General features: G+C 40.9%; 1 protein-coding gene across 1 annotated transcript in view; it reads left to right on the top strand.

Annotated features, from left to right (window-relative positions):
* LOC146653505 (solute carrier family 12 member 9) overlaps window positions 1-19,349 on the top strand; it is an 86,079-nt gene extending 66,730 nt beyond the window's left edge. Inside the window, exons 10-13 of the mRNA XM_085379455.1 lie at window positions 2,636-2,828; window positions 13,190-13,364; window positions 14,681-14,827; window positions 15,630-19,349. Coding sequence (XP_085235581.1) covers window positions 2,636-2,828; window positions 13,190-13,364; window positions 14,681-14,827; window positions 15,630-16,585 — 1,471 coding nt within the window. The 3' untranslated portion in view covers window positions 16,586-19,349. The remainder of the gene's footprint in view (window positions 1-2,635; window positions 2,829-13,189; window positions 13,365-14,680; window positions 14,828-15,629) is intronic.
* The last annotated feature ends 631 nt before the right edge of the window (window positions 19,350-19,980 follow it).

Raw genomic sequence — 19,980 nt, 5'->3', positions numbered from 1 at the left:
GCCGTAGCAGCTGTATAAAAGATTCCCTTAGCAGTGGTAAAAATGTGTCCAGTTTCCAGATGGCTCTTTCCCAGTTTTTATCTTCTTTGATACGATATATACTTAAAGAATCCATGGTAAGTAGCACAACTATACACTAGGCAAAGCAGAAGATCGCAACAATTATCAAGCAGTCTGAGGCCTGAGATTTTACTTCACAGCATATACACTCTTCATTACACTTTGCCAGTAGCAGGTTTGAACCCCTTTTGCTTTCAGAACTCCCATAATTTATCATGACACAGATTCAAGAAGGTACTGGACACACCTGAGAGATTTTGGATCATTTTGGTATGACTGGATCAGGCAGATGTCCACCACATCCCAAAAGTGCTCCTGTGGATTGACATTTGGTCACTGTGGAGTGTATTTGAATACAGTGATCTTATTTTCAAGTTTGAGATGATTTGAGCTTTATGATAAAAATGTGATATTCTGCTGGAACTAGCCATCAAAAGATGGTACACTGTGGTCATAAAGAGATGGAGATGGTCAGCAGCAACAACATTCAGGTAGGCTGTGACATTTAAATGATGCTCAGTTCATACTAAGGTGCCCAAAGTGTCCCATGAAAATATCCCACCAGCTTGAACCATTGACACAGGGAAGGATGGATCCACTCTTTATTGTTGTTTATGAAAAATTACTTTTTTAATGTTCTGTTCTCTCTTTGTTTTTGTTTTTTTTGCTTTTTTTTTTAACACAGCATGCTTATACAGATTCAATTGTAAACAATTACTAGCATATGTGGACTTGTAAGCATGGAGACGGAAAAAAAGAAAAGAAAAGTAAAATAACTGAGGAGGTAAAAGAAAGTAGAAAAAAATAAATATATATATATGTATATAACAATAATGAATAAATAAATAATTGTTCTCTACTTTTTGATGAGTCTGTGTGAATTATAGCCTCAGTTTCCTGTTCTTAGCTGACAGGAGTGACAGCTGGCGTGGTCTTCTGCTGCTGTAGCCCATCTGCCTCAAGGTTTGACATGTTGTGCATTCAGAGATGCTCTTCTGCATGTCTTGGTTGTAACGAGTGGTTATTTGAGTTACTTTTGCCTTCCTATCAGCTTGAAGCAGTCTAACCATTCTTCTCTGACCTCTTGTATCAACACATTTTCACCCAGACAACTGCTGCTCACTGGATAGTTCCTATTTTTCAGACCATTTTCTGTACAAATCTTGACATGGCTATGTGGTAAAACCCCAGTAGATCAGCAGTTTCTGAAATACTGACTCAAATCACCTTTCTTCCCCATTCTGATGCTCGGTTTGAACTTCAGCAGCTTGTCTTCATCATGTGAACGTGTCTAAACGCATTCATTGGCTGTCATGTGATTGGCTGATTAGACATCCTTTAAAGTATTTATTTAAGTATTAAAAGCATAGTTGGTGTCTGATTAAATCAGCAGTTAGCAGTTGCTAACTCTAAAATTAGCAACTGCTAATTGCTAATAAAAATTGACTGGAGAATGGGAGCAGTACTATTCTGGCTGAGAATGTAATTCTTTGCTCCTGCCAGACATTACTCATTCAGTAGGGCCTTCCCTTAGTTATCTTTCTCAGCCCAAGTACATGTACAGCCATGTTAGGAGAATCTTCATTCCATTGCAGCTGCTGTTTCACTAAACTCCTTGGTGGTTTGTTAAATCCTTCTCATTTTAAAGAACATTCTGACATTTTGGGAAATCTTTCTTCAGAGGTGTGAGATGGAAGCTGGTCACTAACAAAAGGTTTGTCTGACTGTATCCTCTGAAGGAGTCCAATCAAACAGCGACGCACAAATGGAACATGCTGTTTATTACGTGGGATTCAGAATTTTACAGACATTTCAGACGGTCTGTTTGTGTTGCCCTTGTTTATAAAATGTCAATTTTAAAGTGTAAAGTAGGCCTTCGCAATGTCTGTTTTTTCATACATCTAATTTCACTGGGCTCTGCAGTAGAAGCGTATTTGCATTTTTAAAAAGCCAAACCAAAGCTATGCTGCTATTGATAGAAGTTATTGTGAAAGGGAGATTGGCAGTTTAAATCTGTACCCCTTACACAGCCAGAACTTTGTAGAGCTCACCCACCTTTATTTCAATGCAACTAAACTTTAAATACTCTGAAACAGTTTACTATAGTTGGTTTACAAGTGTCTACTTATTTGTTTGGTTGGTAATTTCAGAAAAACCTTATACCCTATAGTACCATCTGAACTTAGTTTAGATTATGTGAATGCATTCAGTGCAGACCAAGCACACTTGGTCTCCTTTTGAATGAACTTGGGAAACAAGTAAAAAGAAACAGGCATAGAGCAGAGAGTTAAACTGCGTTTGTTTCCTGCAGGGTTTTTTCTCTCGTTTCTCAAGGCTTGATTTGAAAGCAAAGCAATATCTCATCTTTAGAATATTAGAAGAGTCAAAACCATTTAGTTAGTAAGAAAATAGTAATGAGTATTAAGTTAGAAAACAATTTTTTTTAAAAAGCACAAATATCCCTCCAGTATTGAATGACTTCAGAGGTTTGCAGTCTGTTTTTCTGGAGGGCTGGTGGGGGGGTGGCTAATATTCTAATGTGGTGCTCTCTTCACCACCCTTGTTTTCTCCCCAGGCCCACCTTTCGTTATTTCACCTGGCACACATGCATATTGGGCATCATCGGTTGCGCCATCATGATGTTCCTCATCAATGCCATCTACGCCTCGGCCAGCATCGCCTTCATGCTCCTGCTGCTTCTGCTGATTCACTACCTCAGTCCCACCTCCAGCTGGGGCTACATCAGCCAGGCTCTCATTTTCCACCAGGTCTGACACACACACACAAACACACACTCAGTATTGCCTTGTCATTACTATAGCAACTAAAATCTCATCCCCTCAGCTTTACAAGAGCCCGTACCTCTGCCAAGCAACCATTCTATCAGGTTTATAGAGACACACAAACGAATACAAACACAGACAGTTCTCCGCTGCCTCTCCTCAGCCAATGATTTTGCATTTAGCAGACAAACACACACATTTTCCCCTCTCTCTTTTCTCACTCATGCCGCCTTGTCATCCCTACAGCAGCTATCTGTCACCTTTATATCCGGCTTAGCAGACACACACACACACACACACCTACATCTATTCCCCCGCAAAGCTCTTTACATTTATGACACTGATACACACAAACAGAGCTTTACATCATCCAGCTCTTCATGTCCTCTAGCGGGCCAGCCTGTTGCTCTCAAGGAGACAGCTCACCGTTGCCAGGACGGCCCACAGCCGAGTGGGGGAGTCATTGCCAAGGCTGCAGAGAGGGTGTCTGGGTTTGCCACTCGCTTGTCAGGAGGCAGAACATGATTCCAACCACTTAACTTATTGCACTTTTCCTCCAAATCCTCACCACCCCCTTTTCCCATTTTCTTCTAGTATCATCTCCTCCCACTTCTGCAGTTTCTCTTACACAAGACACAACACTGAGGCAGCAGCTACTCTCAAGTAATTCAATTGGCCACCCTTGATAGCTCTGTTTACCAGAATGGTGGTGATAGGTACGGATGAGGGCTGAAGACTGGTTTATTTAAACCTGCACTTAGCTGGTCAGTCATATTACTGCTTTGTCAGTAGTTGAATAATATTTAAAATGTATTTTAACATATCATCAGTCAATCTATGAATCTCTATTCCATTATTAAACACTCAATCTATGTGTAGTTATTATTATAATAATTATGTAAAGTCCTTTGTTATAGTTTTTAATCCATATAATAGCTACCATAGCTTTTTACCCCTCAGCTGTAAAAGGCTGATGGGCGGGCTGTTGCCGTTGACACCAGAGTTCATCAGTGTGATAATTTGAGAACCAGGTGGTGTACGATTTTCAAATTAGTACCATAGGTACATTAATCTCAGTGACTTCAACTTCAAGGTTAAAGTTAGAGGTCAAATTTTCTAAAACTCTGAACACAATAACTCAAACGAGGTGACAAAGGATTTTCATCCCACAGGTGAAGCTACTAGAAATCTTAGACATCTTCAAATCCCACATGGGGGCTGGCCATTAGGGAATGATATTGCATCACTTTTCAGATCTGGCAACTACATCCACTTTTTGTTTACAGTCTTTGGCTGTAATTCATATTTTTAAAAACAGCTTGGCTGACAGTCAGTTAGAATTCCAGTGTTTTTGTTGTTGTTTTGTTATGTCATTATAAAATTAAGTGACCTGTTAAATCACAATGTGTTTGAATATTTATCCAGCGCAAAATTGATTTGACACTCTAGATAAACATTGCCATTGCGAATGTCATCTTTAATGCCAATAGGCTGCTGGCAAACAACGAGGTACTTATATCAGTGCATCCGCACTTATTTCCAAATATCTAAAATGTAAGTCATAAACCCTTTGAATACTCATTTCACAAATGAGCCTCAGCTTGGCCCTCCGAACTTTCAAACCTCCCCAGGCAAAGAGCGCAAATGATTATACTGATGGGCTCAGCAGAGGAGACCATACATGCACATTTACTGAGCTCATGCATACACTTGTCCAATGCTCCTGCACCCTCGAGTAGTAACCAGTGTGGCGGTCTGCCAGCTGGGTGACATTGAAGCAAAGCAACAAAAACAAAACACAGCATTCTACAACGACAGCAACAGCAACAAAAAAATCTCAATTGGAGATAACAAGCAGCTGACAACAGAGTTTAGGAAAGAAAGTGAGAGGAGAAAAAGACAAACTGAGGCACCAAAGCCTGATGGTATCATGGGAAAAGAAAGAAGGAAGCAGGAATATAAGGAGGGAGTGGGGTTGAGTGATTGAGAAACTAAGTGATGGATGAGACCGAAGCGACAGTGAAATGATGATAGTCTGATGGATGAGAAGATGGGAAAATGGAGAGATAAAGGAAGACAGATGATTAGATGAGTGGAGGCAGTTGGACGCTGCCTCTGGGACCATGTTTTGTGTGTGTGTGTGTTTTACAGCAAAAAAACAAAAACAAGTGTGACAATCATGATATAATAATGCTGGTTGCATCCTCAAGTTTTGATTGATAGTCATGTACACACAAACATAAACTCAGCAGCTTGAGCTGAACTTGGATTGTTAAGACAGTCGTTATTGTCAGAGGCTTTTTCGAGGCCTTTTCAGGCTAAACTCCAGCTGCAGCACAAGAGTGATTATAGTCCATAAAATGAAGCACACCCTGAAAGTACTTTTAAGTGGAAGCCATTTTAACTATTTTAGGATATTCTCAAGTGAAGTTTTCCATTTGTCTGTTTTATAGTCACCCTGCAAGTGTCTGAATGTATTTAAAGGTTTTCAAACTATTTTTTTCCTCCCCAACTTTCCTTTTATACCAGGAACACCAATTTTAACCATAGACTGCAAATAAAAGCTACTGTTATGCCATCGATTGGCATTTTGAAACTTCTACAATAGCAGCAGTCGCTGTTGCCATGTCCGTTTTTTGGAGCCAGAATATTTGGACCAGAGGGTGGTGTGCTAAATAGAGATGTTCCTGGCAGCTGACTAAACGGGGAAAAAAATTACTAACCGACTAGTCTAAAACTAAATAACACTCAGATATGGGCGACCGTGGGTCAGGGGGTTGGGAAGCGCCTCTGTAACCGGAAGGTCGTCGGTTCGATCCCCGGGCTCTCAGAGGGGCTGCAATATGGCAGCCTCGCTTCTGTCTGTCTGCCCCAGGGCAGCTGTGGCTACAACTGTAGCTTGCTTCCGCCAGTGTATGAATGTGAGAGTGAATGAATAGTGGAATTGTAAAGCACTTTGGGTGCCTTGCAAAGCGCTATATAAATGCAATCCATTATTATTATATCAAGCTGAATTTGTGAATCGATTAATGGAAAATGTCAAAATCAATCTAAACAAAGGCATTTGAAGCCATTAATCACATTCTTCAGTAATGAATCATACTGCTTAACTGAGCGGCACCTCGCGTCACACATTATCAACATTGCACGTCGTATTTCAAACAAACAGTCTCTTTGTGAAATATGATATTAAATTGATTTCTTTTTTTTTGTGATCAACATTTTATTGATTTACAACAGGGTTGGGGGTGTACAGACATATACAGCACGACTGTAAACTGCAGTAGCAAAGCAAACATTGGTCACAAGGCATGGGGACAGGAAAGAAAAAACACAAAAACACACAGTTACAACCAGTTCTTGCCTCTTCCAGGAGATAACTTTGGATGAGAAGATTTTCCAAGCTTCGACAGTCGTGGGTCGAGCTTTATTTAATTTTGCTGTGGTATGTTCAAGATTAATGATACGGATAAGACATCGTATCCAGAATGATTCCATACAAATGTCAGGACTGAACTATTGCTTTGTAATTTTCTTCTTTGCGGATGTGAATCCGGCGAACAACATTTTGCATTGTATTTGTTTTAAGGAGATTTCAGAGGTATCATTGAGGAGACAAAGACCAGGATTGGGGATATAAAAAAACTTCCAGCACCTCAGATAACACAGAGTTCACAAAGACCCAAAAATTGGATATAACTGGACAGTCTCATAACATGTGTAAGAACGTGCCTGGTGACGAATCATTGCATATGTGACAGTGATATGTATCCTGTAGTTTCATCTGGAATCTCTTATAGGGTGTAATGTATGTTCTGTGTATGGTTTTGAAATGAATTAGTTGATGTGCCTGGTTCCTAAATCGATTTCTTTACTATAAAAAAAGTCCATGTATTTTAAAAATATCCGAAAAACTGATAAACTGCGGCTGAAAAGTGTGGTGCATTATGAACGCTGTTCAAAGATTCATGACAACTACTGTCTAAAACAACAAAATGATAAATCATCCACCTGTTTTCTTCACCCATCTGGAGTTGGGTAACGGGGGCAGCAGCCTAAGCAGAGAAGCCGAAACCTCACTCTTGTCAGTCCCCTACTCCAGCTTATCTGGAGGAACATCGAGGCATTCCCAGACCAGATGTAAGAATAGATGTAATCTCTCCAGCTCGTCCTCGGCTAGCCCCTGGCCTCCTCCCAGTAGGCCAACCCTGGCTAAAACATCTTAACCTTATGCCTCAGCTGTCTCCTTTCAATGTGGAGGAGCAGCAACTCTGCTCTGAACTTCTCTCGAATTATTGAATTCCTCTTTCGAGAGCCCCTCCACCCTTTGGAAATCGCTCATTTCCCTGCAATCTCATTTCTCAGTGATGCTCCATCTGGTGGCACATCGCTGCATAACATTTAGAACACAGCAATTTAAAGTATTTCAGCATCAATTAAAATGATAGCAATCGGATTAAATGCCAATACGTCTGGTACTGACTAGTGACAATAGCGTGGTCAACTGGTCGCACACGTCCCTAGTTTTAAGTTATCCACTAATGTTGGCAAGATTGGTTTATTAGGTGCATCCATAACCTTGACAGGTTCAAAATACATAGATGTGTATGTGCTAATTAGTGTTAAGTAACAGATAATAAAATACTATAACTTCACTCACCAGAACTGAAGCACAAACATTTTTCATTTGTTGTACCGCATACCAGTCCATAATATTTGTTAGATAATTAGAGTACACCAGTCCTTCCTTCAGGCTTTGTTGGTGTCCAAATACATAGAAAGAAAATTCACCCACCTTATACTTTTTGAAGGTGATGATATCTGTACAGACCCAAATATTTCTTCCTTTCTTTCTTTTTTTTAATCAGAGTGTAATCATTTCTATTTAATGCTGTGAAGTTGGGCAGTGACTGGAATGTCTTTGCTTTTTCAGCCAGCCCCAATTGGTCAGTAGAGGAACAGCAGTCTTGTCACATTTTCCTTTTCAGCCCTGAAATTGCTCCTTGGTTTTAACACTCAAAACTCCAAAAAGTCTGAAGAAAAGCATGGAATTGTCCATTACCATTTTCTATCATAGAGATAAATTGGGCTGCGTAGGATGCAGCTTTAACATGTCATCAGAGTTAATGATCAATATGTAGTCAGCGTTAATCATTGCTGTTTAGTCCTAATGTTTGGTTCTACTCAGCTGCATTTCCTTAATGGTACCTTGAGCCAATTTTATCAACGTGAATCCTGATGATGGCTGCATGATTGCTTGCATTGTAAAATATAATAATATATATAATATATATAATTCTAATACACTCTGGCATTTAAGTGTACATTCATAAGCAGCAGCACATGGGCACATTTTTCACAGTAACAGTCTGAATGACACACATCTATACTAGAGATGGCACGATACCACTTTTTTATGTCCGATACCGATATCATAAATTTGGATATCTGCCGATACCGATATGAATCCGATATAGTGTTTTTTAATCAACAAAACTGTTTTTTTAAATATCTTGCTGCATTTTGTATAAGTTCATACTCAAGTTTAAAACAACAACTACACTAAAGCTATTCTGTTATACCTGTATGCAAAAAAAAATATTTCATAGTTCAGCAATACTGATCAATCTAATAAACTTAAACCTACACCATCCTCCCTATTCTGGTATTTTAAAGAGTACTTAGCAGAAATATTAAGCAACCTAACTAATAGGGTTCCAACTCCCAGCAACAACAAAAATAAATAAATAAAAAATAGGGAACCACCCCTCACGCTCCACCTCATGATGCTTAATCGACGTAATCAACCTTAATTTGATGCAGTGTGAAAAAAAATGCACAGAAATCAATTATTTTTTTCAATATATTAAAATATTAAATAGATTCAACATCTTTCTTCAACAAAATTGCAGACTGCACAGATGGTACCTTCCCAAAGGAAAAAGTACTATAGCTTACTAGGGTATATTAGACTTAATAGTCACTATATACAGTAATTGACTTCTATTCATTTTACATCAAATTAAAACTTTGGGTGTAAGATAATTATTTATTAAAAGCTAGACATTTTAAATGAGAATAAGAAAGAAAAGTATGTCTCTGTGCCCCTTTTCCCTGTTAATGCCCTATCGGCCCCCCTGGCTAAACTTTGCTAGATCCGCCCCTGCACAGTTACCAGCGTCAGCTACGTAGAAAAAGATCCTTGAGTAGAAAGTAATATTAAATAAATTCTAACAGCAGCTGATCAAGCTTAAACGTGCTGCTGTTGTTCAACCGCTGGTTTGCTCTTTCTGGTGCAAAGTGGGCCAAAAACAAACAAGAGACACGGACTCGCGACAGAAAAGCCGATCAGCTGATCATTAAGCAGTTTCATGATTGAAGTAGCAGCAAGAGGAGGAAGTCGCTCCATATATCGCTTGTTAAGCTTAACGCAGGAATGCTTTACAAACATTCAGAGATGGACTTACACACTTGCTTTACTTCTCTCGGGGATAACTTTGTCGGAGATGAAATGCCGGGTTGCTAGCGAAGCTCCACATGCTATCCAGACCACCACAGGTCCTGCATGCCACAGCCGCTCTATCACGTGATGCATACTGCTCCGACGTGCTAACGTTCTGAGGTGAGTTACGGCGTGTTGCAAGTTTTGTGAGGTGCTTTCGTGATATTTAATGGATCGGATTACATTTTTTATTTTTCTCCGATATCCGATCCAGTAATTTAGGTCAGTATCGGACCGATACCGATACGTAATATCGGATCGGTCCATCTCTAATCTATACATGCATATAAACATCTTAACATGTCTGACTATTCTATACTTGGGCGGCCGTGGCTCAGGGGGTTGGGAAGCGTATCAGAGCACTCCTTACGTTGTGGTACATCAGAAGGTTGCCGGTTCGATCCCCGGACTCTCTGTCCTGGTCATTGTGTCCTTGGGCAAGACACTTTACCCTACCGCCTACTGGTGTTGGCCAGAGGGGCCGATGGCGCGATATGGCAGCCTCGCTTCTGTCAGTCTGCCCCAGGGCAGCTGTGGCTACAACCGTAGCTTGCCTCCACCAGTGTGTGAATGTGAGAGTGAATGAATAGTGGCATTGTAAAGCGCTTTGGGTGCCTTGAAAAGCGCTATATAAATCCAATCCATTATTATTATTATTATTCAATGAATGGATCTGGACTAGTGGTTATATAGCCTTTTTCTAGTTTTAGAGACCACTTCCACCATACATTTATAGAGTACTTTATTCTATACACTATAAATACTTTATCTACCTCTCATCCATGGCAACAAAACCATGGCAGTGTCTGGTACAGGGACATGTGTGGATCAGGCTTTAGTTGAACTGGGATCCCTGGTCCTGTGGGAACTTCATCACTGGTCACTGCTACAAGCTGTAGAACAGACCTTCCCAAAGTGTGGGGCCCCATTGCAGGGGGGGAGCAGCATGAAAAGGGGAAAAAAAAACAACGCTTGGACACTGCTAGCACGGGGCTCCCACACAAACGCAAAGCAGGAGATGAAGCATCGCATCGCTGAATATGTTTCCAAACCAACTTCATTCTAAGCCAAAGACTAGAAAATCTGGTGAAGCATATCTTCCCTTTGGTTTCACCTGCACAGGCATTTTTTGAAAAATGTATTGATAGCAATGTTGAATATTAATACACAGGAAAAAAACAAGTACATGTAAAATAATTACACAGTGACGCCTCTGAATTCTAAATGGAGGGACAGTAACTGCATGTGTGTATGTAAGCGTATAAAACCTGAAGATAGAGACAAAATACTGTTAATCTGACTATCTGCCATTCTGCAATTCATCTCATGTAAACAATAACGTGGCGCACAGCGTGACGTGGAAAACGTTGCGTGACGAACTCCGTATTCCTCGTCCACATATAAACCCAAAAAAGGAGTTTTAAAAAATCTCAGTTTTCGGTGATTCCAAACGCTGTTTACATGTGGACGAAACAGCTGCGTTTTCAAAATCACGTGCAGACGCAGCGTAAAAGAGTTAGTAGTTTATTTTCTTACTACCTGCAGATTACTTGTATTTGCTTAATTGTTTACTAAATGTTTGAGGTGTGAAATAAACTGCAATGGGGCAAAATATGGGTGTGTGTGGTTGGAGGATGTGTTTGTGCGTGTGTGCGCGCGCAAGGGGGGAGAATATTTTTCTTGTAAAACAAAGGGGGGCCCAGTAAAAAAAGGTTTGGGAAGCACTGCTTTAGAAGAAAGCAGGCTTCTGTTGTTGAAGAAGTTGCTAAAAAATCTTTCTAAAGATGACTGCCTGTACAGATGGTAGAGGAATGAAATTCATAGTTTCTGAAACCTTCCTTAATGTACCTCATGCTAAATCTCAGGACCAATAAAAGTCAATTTTCCTTGATGCCAAAAAAAACAGACACAGAAAAGTGAGCAAAACACATACAGTGGGGCAAAAAAGTATTTAGTCAGCCACCGATTGTGCAAGTTCCCCCACTTAAAATGATGACAGAGGTCAGTAATTTGCACCAGAGGTACACTTCAACTGTGAGAGACAGAATGTGAAAAAAAAAATCCATGAATCCACATGGTAGGATTTGTAAAGAATTTATTCGTAAATCAGGGTGGAAAATAAGTATTTGGTCACCTCAAACAAGGAAAATCTCTGGCTCTCACAGACCTGTAACGTCTTCTGTAAGAAGCTTTTCTGTCCCCCACTCGTTACCTGTATGAATGGCACCTGTTTGAACTCATCATCTGTATAAAAGACACCTGTCCACAGCCTCAAACAGTCAGACTCCAAACTCCGCCATGGCCAAGACCAAAGAGCTTTCGAAGGACACCAGGAAAAGTATTGTAGACCTGCACCAGACTGGGAAGAGTGAATCTACAATAGGCAAGCAGCTTGGTGTGAAAAAATCAACTGTGGGAGCAATCATCAGAAAATGGAAGACATACAAGACCACTGATAATCTCCCTCGATCTGGGGCTCCACGCAAGATCTCATCCCGTGGGGTCAAAATGATCATGAGAACGGTGAGCAAAGATCCCAGAACCACACGGGGGGACCTGGTGAATGTCCTGCAGAGAGCTGGGACCAAAGTAACAAAGGCCACCATCAGTAACACACTACAACGGCAGGGAATCAAATCCCGCAGTGCCAGACGTGTTCCGCTGCTGAAGCCAGTGCATGTCCAGGCCCGTCTGAAGTTTGCCAGAGAGCACATGGATGATACAGCAGAGGATTGGGAGAATGTCATGTGGTCAGATGAAACCAAAGTAGAACTTTTTGGTATAAACTCAACTCGTCGTGTTTGGAGGAAGAAGAATACTGAGTTGCATCCCAAGAACACCATACCTACTGTGAAGCATGGGGGTGGAAACATCATGCTATGGGGCTGTTTTTCTGCCAAGGGGACAGGACGACTGATCCGTGTTAAGGACAGAATGAATGGGGCCATGTATCGTGAGATTTTGAGCCAGAACCTCCTTCCATCAGTGAGAACTTTGAAGATGAAACGAGGCTGGGTCTTCCAACATGACAATGATCCAAAACACAGCGCCCGGGCAACAAAGGAGTGGCTCCGTAAGAAGCATTTGAAAGTCCTGGAGTGGCCTAGCCAGTCTCCAGACCTCAACCCCATAGAAAATCTGTGGCGGGAGTTGAAAGTCCGTGTTGCTCGGCGACAGCCCCAAAACATCACTGCTCTCGAGAAGATCTGCATGGAGGAATGGGCCAAAATACCAGCTACTGTGTGTGCAAACCTGGTAAAGACCTATAGTAAACGTTTGACCTCTGTTATTGCCAACAAAGGTTATGTTACAAAGTATTGAGTTGTATTTTTGTTATTGACCAAATACTTATTTTCCACCCTGATTTACGAATAAATTCTTTACAAATCCTACCATGTGGATTCATGGATTTTTTTTTTCACATTCTGTCTCTCACAGTTGAAGTGTACCTCTGGTGCAAATTACTGACCTCTGTCATCATTTTAAGTGGGGGAACTTGCACAATCGGTGGCTGACTAAATACTTTTTTGCCCCACTGTATATTGGCAATTTCAGCTTGAAGTGTTGTTTTTTTTCCCCTGCACAATATCAAATATTATGGAAATTAACATTAAGTGAAAAAACTAAAATTTAGGTCATTGCAAGTTCAGTCACATCTGGATATTTATTTTGGTGGGACTCAAATGGACTTGAGCATGAGACAGCTGCAGATACAACTCAGATTTAGTGAAAGTCAAACTAGAGGCTTCTGTGGAATGCAGGTTTAGTGAAGTAGGAGTTTATGGGGTTAAAAACGCACAGATTCTCCAACAGCTCTGCTTACATGTCTCTCTTCAACCTTTAGGTGCGTAAGTATTTGCTAATGCTGGACGTGAGGAAGGACCACGTCAAATTCTGGAGACCTCAGATCCTGCTCATGGTTTCCAACCCTCGCAGTAGCGTGGGCCTCATCACCTTCATCAACGACATCAAGAAGAGTGGCCTGTACGTGCTGGGACATGTCCAGCTCGGAGACCTTAGTAAGAACACCAAAGTTTGATTTAAACCTCGAGAAACTTTTTTCGTTTATTTAATCAGCTTCTTCTCCAGTGACTTTTGCATTAGGAGGATTCGAAGGCTTACTTCTGCACCATTTCTCATGTACACCCACTCAGTGTGAGAGAGAGACTATTAATTATGAGCAAAATAAATATGGGATGCTGAGAAGATATTGTTTTTGGAGGATTTTAACATGATTATGATATTTAAAAGCAGCAGAGGCAACAAAAAAATCTTCTTTCCCTGAGAACTTCAACTGTATTGCTATAAAATATATCAAATATACCACTATCACTAAAGTCCTTTCATTTTGGTTCAGTTTAAAATGGCCAAATATGGAAAGTATATGAGTGAGAAATGCGCCTCTATGTTGGCAATGCAGTCCAAAGTTCCAGACTGAGCGGTTCATTGTTTAATGGACCTCTTCAGAATGCTAACCCGTTCTCTTTGACATCGCCTCATCTGCTGCTGTCGAGGGAAGTAATCGCACGCACAAAGCTCTGGAGGCACCTCCTTTCTACACACTTGCAGATTTTCAAGGGGCAAGGTCATTGATTGTCTTTTTCTTTGTCTTCCGTGGGGTGTAAAGGGGTGGGGGAGATGATGGCAGACCGGGACTGGCCATGAATGGAGTGCTCCCAGTCCAAATCCTTTGTGTTTCACAGTGGAAAAAAATGATATGTTCATTAGCCGCTGAAGGGCCCTTCTCTCACTTGACGAGCCACTTGGTCTTGAGAAATATGAGCGAGCTATTCATTCACATAATTACACTGAAGTGGAGTTTGTTGTTGAGGATTTGCACATTGCCCTGCTAATCTATTTTGAGTCTACCCATTTATGCTTACAATTGTGCAGCAGCTGTTTGCCTTAAAGCTGAATGGAATACATGGCAGCTTCTAGCACAGTTCAAACAACCACAGGACGCCTGTAGACGTGGCCTCTGGATGGCCCTCTACATACATGCTGATGCTTTTTTTTGGGATGACTGATCACCTGCTCGCCTGTTTGTGCTTCCCTGTATCTTTCATTCTTTATCCAAGTCTGTCTACACTGTCATTTACGCTTGCATCTTTCTGTTTCTTCCCTCTCCTCCATATCTCAGCATGCTCTCTTGCATCTCACTCACGCTCTGCCTCTAATTCCAGCTCTGTCAACTCACTTCTCCACTCCCTCCTTTTACTTTTTGGCTTTCCTGCTTCTGGGTCCATTTCCTTCTCATTCTCTGAATCTTAGCACACTTCTGTTCAACTGTCAGATGTATTTCTAGTGCAATTCAACTTTATGTTTTTTTTTCCAGACACTTTGCCGTCTGACCCTCTGCAGGCCCAATATGAGTCCTGGTTGTCCCTGGTGGACCATCTAAATATCAAAGCCTTTGTCAACCTGACCTTAGCTGATTCTGTACGTCATGGTGTCCAACATCTCCTCTTCATTTCAGGACTTGGTCAGTACCCCTATTAATAACGCACATTGTCCTTATTTGTTATTAAATTCAAAGGCAAGTATCAATATACTAATATGATTTTTGTTCCTTCCACGTACTTACATTTTGATTAAAGCCAATGCCTAATGAATGTTTTTACATTTACATTATATTATATTATTATTTAGACTGTCAAAAAATAGTACCTGCTCTTCAACCAGTGGTTTGGTTACTATGTTTACTCAAAGTTTCAAGTATTGAACTAAACTGCCCAAACATCCAGAAGCAGACACGTTAACACTCTAAGATGATATGCTGTGTCGGTTATTGAGCTGCGATATCCAAACTGCTATTTGCACTTTTTATCTATGTGCCCAAAATGCACTTGATTTTAACTTCTTGTAGTTTCTATGTAAATGTGTTTATTTAACATGCCTGAAATGCACCATAACCCTAATCCCGCCCCAAGGGCAAGGACTGGCAGCATATCAAAAGAGTCACATTTGATCAAAAAGGTCTTTACAGAGCCACAAAACATACAGTACTGCGCAAAAGTCTTGAGTTACTCACTAGTTCTATATATTTTGCTTCCAAGGAGCCAGATTTTCTTGTTATTTTGTTCAAGTTGTCTTAAGTAATAGTTCTCCAGGCTTTCATAAGGTCTTTTAAAAATTTTCTTTAGCCATCGGTTGCTCTTTTGCTCACTTTCAGTCCAGGCCATGTAACGGACATATTGTGAATCATTCTAAGTCTTCCACTCTCAACATTATAGGAAATGAATGATGGTAATAAAAGAAATAATTTTTGCCTTTCCTCTTCCCAGGTGGGATGCGTCCTAACACCCTTGTCCTGGGTTTCTATGATGACTGTCTTCCAAAAGACAAACTGATTGATCCATCAATGTCGAGCACTCAGTCCACAGATCCCTCAGGTCCTTCTCACGAGCCAGAGCAACCTCCTCTCTTCCACTTTGTATCCCTGCGGGGCTCTAGTAACAGACTGGACTATGGTGAATTTGGAGACGGAAAGGTTCTAGGGTCCCAGGAGTATGTAGCTATCATTGCTGATGCCATGAAGATGCTCAAGAACGTGGTACTAGCTCGATACTTCAACAACTTTGACAGAGCCCAGGTTCTCTCACCTCCCTCCTGCACTCCCGGGAAGAGAGCTGTGTATGTGGATGTCTGGCCAGTCAACCTCCTACGCCCAGACAGCTGTAGCTATGTGGATACCTGCTCTCTATTCCTGCTGCAGCTGGCATGTATCCTTAACATGGTGCGGGACTGGCGCAAAGCTACACTGCGTCTCTTCCTGTGTGTTGAGGAGGGCCGAAGTGTGAGGGGCCCGGAGGAGAAGCTCAGCCAGCTGCTTAAGGAGTTGAGAATTAAGGCTCAGATCCACCCCGTGCCTTGGGATCAGCAGGTGGCACTACACTGGCAGCGTCAAGGCAACTGGGGGAAGAAACAGCTGGATGCTACTACGGAAGAGAAGAAGCTGCAACCTGAGGAGGAGGAGGATGAGGAGAACGAAGAAGATTACGTCAACAGCTTCCCAAGCAACGCCACACGTGTGTCAGATGACTACCTTTCAGCTGTCAACAAGCTGATCCTGGATCAGTCCCGGCCCCAACCCGCTGTGCGTTTCTTGTACTTGCCACGCCCCCCAGCTGACACCCGCCGCTATACTGCTTACCTGCGCCAGCTGGAGCTGCTGACTCAGGACCTTGGCCCTACGCTGCTCATCCACGGCGTAACACCAGTCATCACCACCGACCTTTGAAACGGCACGCTCGATGAAGTGTGCTTCACACACAGAGTTTTCTTGAATTCACTGAAGGTGTGTGGACCTCAGAGCTGCCTTTGTCTGACCTGTCCACCCAACAGTAGTTCAACAAAACACCTCGTCACTCACAGAGACCGTCTGCACTCCCTTGCACATTTTACACTGACACAGAACAAAGTCGTCAGTTTCAACTTGACTGTCTACATATTTACCATTTCTTTATTTTATATGTGCACTCCAGTAAAAATTCTAGTATTCCAATCAAGCCCCTGAAGGCACCATCATATTCCATTTATGGACCTCATTTCAATATAAGATGAGTACAATCAGATGATGATTGGATTTACCAAAATAATGTTTTCAGGGGAAAAGCAGGAGGTGAATGTTGAAAAAGTAGAGCCAGTCAATCAAAAAACCACAGTCAAATGGCACAATTGTTCTCACTTTTCACCAGTGTTACATTAATGAGCTAAATCGCTCGCAGCAGGCTCAGCTAGTTTTAAATTTCCCCTCTCCTAGAGCTTCCTTCCCTGTTTTCTTACAATAATCATTCTATTTTAGTTTTTTACTTTACTTCCAGATCAAAAAGTGCCTTGCTAGTTAGGGAGCTGGAGTTGGACTGTTAGACCTTGACTCGTGAAATCTGCATTTTTTGCCTTTACAAATGAAACACCCGAACAATAACAATGGTGCTTGATGCCTTTAAGGTTTAATTCCAAACATCTTGCGTGTGGGATCTGAGAAACACACTCCACCTTTTATCCAAATACACTTTTGTCCCTCCACTGCCAAATAGCAGCCTTCCAACATTAATTTAACATGTTTACAATGCAAATCGTTACTGTGATTATCTATGTTTTATTGATATGTCATTTTTGGTACGGCGTTGTTGGCCAGGCTTAATTGAAGTAACTTCTTTGCCTTTTACCTAAACCATTTCTTTAGTGAGTCTATGTAGCTTTTGCTAAACTGTATGGACAAATTTATGGGATATTTGTAACTGCTAGATTACCAATATACATAGTGTGTCATCCCTGTGTGACCCAGGATTCTGTGGCAAATTGGATTTCCATTCTTTGGAAAATCCCTCTCTTTTCTGTAAAAATCTGAAGGCTAGGGGTCCATAAATATTTCATGTAAAATAAATTAATTCAATTCAACTTACACTTGAAACTCTTTTTCACCCTGACTCCAACATGCCTGTGTGGTACTTGAAGAGAGGTTGGTGCTTGGTTTTGGACATGGCTTGAAATGTTTGTTGGGGGTTTTTTTTGCAGTTTTTGGAATGACACATATTTTTATTTCTCGACCCACTGGGTCCACTCTGTTGCTACAGCTGGGTTCCCTTTTGGACACTACAGCCCCCAACAAGCAACTGATTATAGAGTTCTTCTTTGTCCTGCAAAAAAAATAAATCACATGCTTTATTGAAAGAATGAAATGTTTAGAGTTTGATATATACTTTTAAATTGAAATGGCAGATAAATAATAAAATGTTTGTATTATATGTCCTTTTTGTTTTGTTATACCTGCTCAGATTGTTTGCAAAAGCCAGATCAAACTTAACTACTTCTCCAAATGTCTGCACTTTGTTTCCTTCAGCCTTAGACCAGTTTATGCGTCTTTGAGAAGAGATCTGAGGGGTTTTTGTGAGCGCTTGTTTGTGTGAGGTAAACTTTGGAAATAGGGCTGAGATAGCTCAGCAGCTCAGACAGAGAGATTCTAGAGGGTGCCAGCCAGCCAAATTACTTTGTCCTACAGTCACCCTCGCTGCCAACCAGGCAGAAATGGATTCCATCTCCGTTCTGAGGTGAACAACAGATTGGAGAAATAAGCCCAAATAACCATCGATATCTGTTCAGGAGGAGGGAGGCTGACATTTATCACTGAGGGAAAGACGTGAGCTCTGAGAGGATTGGGTCTGCGTATGTGCAGAGAAAAAAAGATCGCAACTTAGTTTTCTGACGTGCTTGTTTATTGGTTGCACCATTAATGGCATGTCTTAAGTCTTAAGAAAAATGCAATTTGTAAGTAGATCGAAACAAATCCCAATCAGTATGAATCAAACAAACTGATATATAATCCAACATGAATCAAAAATACAAAGGCGTATGCTCTTACAATTTACAGTTGACAAGCAGTTTGATTAGATTTTCCCTTTCTTTTTGTCGTAAATATACTATTAGTTTTACAATGAAATCATCCCATGTACAAATAATCCCTGAGAGCCAAAAGCTCAGACAGTTTCTGACTGTTGATAAGAGAGGATATTCCTAATATGGTCATCTCAAGCACACTCCTCTAGCCTTAAGCACAGAAGCTCCACCCAGCTGTACAAACCTGTTCATGAGAAAGACCCAGTTAGAAGAACGCTTGCTTGAATCAGACATCAGGACGATTTTTGGGGTGGCTGTAGGTCAAGAGGTTGAGCAGGTCATCTGCTAATCAGAAAGTTTGTGGTTTCCTTCCTGGCTGCTCCAATCTGCGTGCCAGCCAACATATTTGTGCAAGAAAAATGTGAACCTCAAGTCTGATGCATTCATCAGAGTGTGAATGTTAGATACAGAGCACTTGGGCTTAGAAAGTGCTTGTGTGAATAGGTGAATGAGGCATTTTGTATAAGTGCTCCGAGTGCTCAAATAGAGCAGAAAAGCACTGTATAAGAGCCAGTCTATTTGCTGTTTATCTCCTGTGTGATGCACTGTGTTTAACAAGCTACTGAATGCCTAAATTCTCTTTATAATTAATAAAGTATCTATCACTTGAATCTATCACTGCGTACTTTCATTCTCCATACACATGATTTAATGAAAGAAGAAAATATAGACTAGCAAGTCAGAAATTTTGCTCATTAAAAGAAAAACTGACAACTAACTATGTTTGGGAATGAGCTGCCTGAATGGATAGCATATGTTGTGTTTTAGACTCCAGAATTCGTCTCCTTTAAATTATTATTATCACATTAGGAAACAGGCAGCAAGAAAAGGATGGCCTGTACATGCACTGCATCTTGAAAACAAATGGTTAAAACATTTTCACAAATATGAACACATTTTTTGAATTTTGGCATGAAAAAAAATGTAAATGATGCCAAAAAAAAGCCAAAAGCAACCATCAGTGAGATACAGAAATGTGCTGCGAATGAAATATTACTGTATACACAATGAGTAGCAACCCACACAAAAACATGCAACCCAATGAGCCACTATTATAAACACTGGAAATGCAAATGTTATGAGTATGTATACATTTTTTTTTATTATACACTTATTATTATTATTACTATGACAACCCTGCTCTGCCACGTGTGCAGCCCTGATCAGAGGAAACCTGTCACCTCTACAGTGTGTCAGAGCTCTAACCACTGGGGATCCCATCGGCACACACCACCG

Source organism: Rhamphochromis longiceps, linkage group LG14, assembly GCF_057381845.1.
Source record: "Rhamphochromis longiceps isolate RC_006_pf linkage group LG14, R_longiceps_female_GT1.1, whole genome shotgun sequence".
Classification (NCBI taxonomy): Eukaryota; Metazoa; Chordata; class Actinopteri; order Cichliformes; family Cichlidae; genus Rhamphochromis; species Rhamphochromis longiceps.
Note: the sequence above shows the minus strand (reverse complement) of the source record. Positions and strands in the feature narration are given on the sequence as shown.